The 3,378-nt window shown below is 36.7% G+C and overlaps 1 protein-coding gene across 1 annotated transcript in view; it reads left to right on the top strand.

Annotated features, from left to right (window-relative positions):
- The window catches only part of LOC107138985 (transmembrane protease serine 11G-like), a gene marked incomplete at its 5' end in the record, with an annotated part of 33,067 nt that overhangs the window by 3,790 nt on the left and 25,899 nt on the right, over window positions 1-3,378 (top strand). Inside the window, 2 exons of the mRNA XM_015481779.2 lie at window positions 35-70; window positions 1,584-1,744. Coding sequence (XP_015337265.2) covers window positions 35-70; window positions 1,584-1,744 — 197 coding nt within the window. The remainder of the gene's footprint in view (window positions 1-34; window positions 71-1,583; window positions 1,745-3,378) is intronic.

The raw sequence follows: 3,378 nt of genomic DNA, 5'->3' as shown, positions 1-3,378 counted from the left end.
AGAAGATACCATCTCACTCCAGTAAGATTGGCAGCCATTATGAAGTCAAACAACAAGTGCTGGCGAGGATGTCGGGAAAAGGGTACACTTGTACATTGCTGGTGGGACTGCAAATTGGTGGAGCCAATTTGGAAAGCAGTATGGAGATTTCTTGGAAAGCTGGGAATGGAACCACCATTTGACCCAGCTATTCCCCTTCTCGTTCTATTCCCTAAAGACCTAAAAAGAGCATGCTACAGGGACACTGCTACATCGATGTTCATAGCAGCACAATTCACAATAGCAAGACTGTGGAACCAACCTAGATGCCCTTCAATAGACGAATGGATAAAAAAAATATGGCATTTATACACAATGGAGTATTACTCTGCATTAAAAAATGACAAAATCATAGAATTTGCAGGGAAATGGATGGCATTAGAACAGATTATGCTAAGTGAAGCTAGCCAAATGCCAAATGTTTTCTTTGATATAAGGAGAGTAACTAAGAACAGAGTTGGGAGGAAGAGCATGAGAAGAAGATTAACATTAAACAGGGGTGAGAGGTGGGAGGGGAAAGGAAAGAGAAGGGAAATTGCATGGAAATGCAAGGAGACCCTCATGGTTATACAAAATTACATACAAGAGGAAGTGAGGGGAAAGGGGAAAAAAACAAGGGGGAAAAATGAATTACAGTAGATGGGGTAGAGAGATAAGATGGGAGGGGAGGGGTTGGGGGATAGTAGAGGATAGGAAAGGCAGCAGAATACAACAGAGACTAGTATGGCAATATGTAAAACAGTGGATGTGTAACCGATGTGATGCTGCAATCTGTATACGGGGTAAAAATGGGAGTTCATAACCCACTTGAATCAAAGTGTGAAATATGATATGTCAAGAACTATGTAATGTTTTGAACAACCAACAATAAAAATTAAAGGAAAAATAAATAAATAAATGGAAAAAAAGAGAGGTAAATAGGGAGCCTACATCATGGGAACAAATTTTCACTCCTCACACTTCAGATAGAGCCCTAATACCCAGAGTATACAAAGAACTAAAAAAATTAAACAATAAGATAACAAATAACCCAATGAACAAATGGGCCAAGGACCTGGACACTTCTCAGAGGAGGACATACAATCAATCAACAAGTACATGAAAAAATGCTCACCATCTCTAGCAGTCAGAGAAATGCAAATCAAAACCACCCTAAGATACCATCTCACTCCAGTAAGATTGGCAGCCATTATGAAGTCAAACAACAACAAGTGCTGGCGAGGATGTGGGGAAAAGGGTACTCTCGTACATTGCTGGTGGGACTGCAAATTGGTGCAGCCAATTTGGAAAGCATTTTTTATTTATTTACCAGGAAAAATTTTAGAAGTTTTAGAAACTCTCCTCTCCCTGAATGTCATCAAGTTTTCTAAGCAAGGAATAATACAGGAATTGATATCTGTTTAATATAGAAAGTAGAAAAATCACAACAATAAAATGCCTAGAATATTTATGTTGTATTTTCTTAAAGATATTTAAGTATAAATGTAGGACATAATAATTACTATGACTATGACCTCACTCATTCTGGTGTCTTTGTTTTTCAGGCCAAGTGATAAGGGTTTGAAAGTGGATGTACTGCTTAAATTTCAGTTTACTTCTAACAGTGCAAACACTATAAAAAGGCAGGCTGATGACATTTTACACAGGATGTTGAACTCAAATGAGAGCTTCTTGAAGAAAGACCCTTCATTACCTTATCTTAGAGGCAAGAAATACTGCTTTTTTTCTTCTCTTATGATGGTTAATGATTTTAACAATCTGCTCATTAACAGAAATTATCTTTATTTCATCATAAAATGAAACCACTTTCATTTAAGGATCTTAGTGACTTGATAATAAAGAAATCTCCACACAACACCAAAGATTATCTTCCTTCTTCTAGTCTGGAAATAAATACAAAAAAGAATTGTGTGATGATACAATGGTACTTATTCCCTTTTAACTAATGTTAGTGAAATTCTTTGGAGTAAGGATGCATGGGGTACAAACCTACATTCTGCTTTTGATACAGTAATCTGTTAAGACTGGCTATTTTCCAATGCTTTCTCTAATCTGAATCCATAATTTAAGAGTAATGTAGACACATGAACTACAATATATGGAAAATGAACATGATATAGGCTCAAGTAGAAAAAAAAACAGATGATTTTAGATTACCCTATCACATTCTTCCTATATCACACAGGATAGGATTAGGTCAGGACATGGAGTTGGCAGGAGAAAAGAGATGCCAGACACTGATAGGCCCTGTCTCAAGCATAAATACGCTATCTCACTTTAGACACAGACATAAAAAGCTGGTTGATAAATGTTTGGGGTATGAGATTCAACAAAGTTCATTATAATTTGCAGATGGTTGCTAGCCTATGAATTATCTTCAAAGTTGTCATATTTTACCAGAACTTATTTAAGTTATAAAACAAGATTGGAAGTCTGATAGAAAATTACAAGCTACCAATAAATCTTCCTTCTGTACTTTTTCCCTCGAAAAGGCTTCAGAGGGTTAGAGCCTTTACGTTAATAAGGGAGAAAATTACATTACATATTTGGCCAAAGTCAGAATGAAGAAAAAAATATCTTGAAGATAAGAACTTGAGGTCTCTGTAATGCCCAACATCTAGTTCTATTAGTCATGCAGCTAAAACATAGTGGACTCTCAATCTATGCACTGAACTTTAGACAGCAGAGATAAGACTTCCTCAAGGAAAGATTTTGTTGAGAAGATGCAGATATGTGTGAAAAAGTAACTTTACTTTTAAGAACTTTAATTTTGATGTTGAGCTCCTGTTAAGTCAAATGTTAGAAACATAAATTCCTCATTTCTGAATCTACTCCCACCCCTAGGATATTATGGGAATCTACGCCCTTCACAATGTTGCTGGATGAGGGTTAGGGGGTTTAGGTCGCAGTTATTGGTTCATGCAGGCATCTGCTGATCTCTTTACTGCCATATCCTCAGTTGCCTATCTAAACAAGTTGTTAGACATCCCCATTCCCATCAAAAGCCCCTCAGAGTGGTAATTCTTCCTAATACTTCTATGCTTCACAAGGATGCTTGGCAATTTGGATTGCATGTTTTTGTTTCATCTCTTTGCAAAAGCCTATAATTCCTTGAACGTAGGAACTATGACTTCTTTTTTTTTTTTTTAAATTTTTTATTGTGGGTTGTTCAAAACATTACAAATTTCTTGACATATCATATTCCACACTTTGATTCAAGTGGGTTATGAACTCCCACCTTCACCCCATACACAGATTGCAGAATCACATCAGTTACACATCCATTGATTTACAAATTGCCATCCTAGTGTCTGTTGTGCTCCGCTGCCTTTCCCATCC

The sequence above is a fragment of the Marmota marmota genome, unplaced genomic scaffold (genome assembly GCF_001458135.2).
Source record: "Marmota marmota marmota unplaced genomic scaffold, marMar, whole genome shotgun sequence".
NCBI lineage: Eukaryota > Metazoa > Chordata > Mammalia > Rodentia > Sciuridae > Marmota > Marmota marmota.
This window is presented reverse-complemented; position numbering and strand designations above follow the sequence as displayed.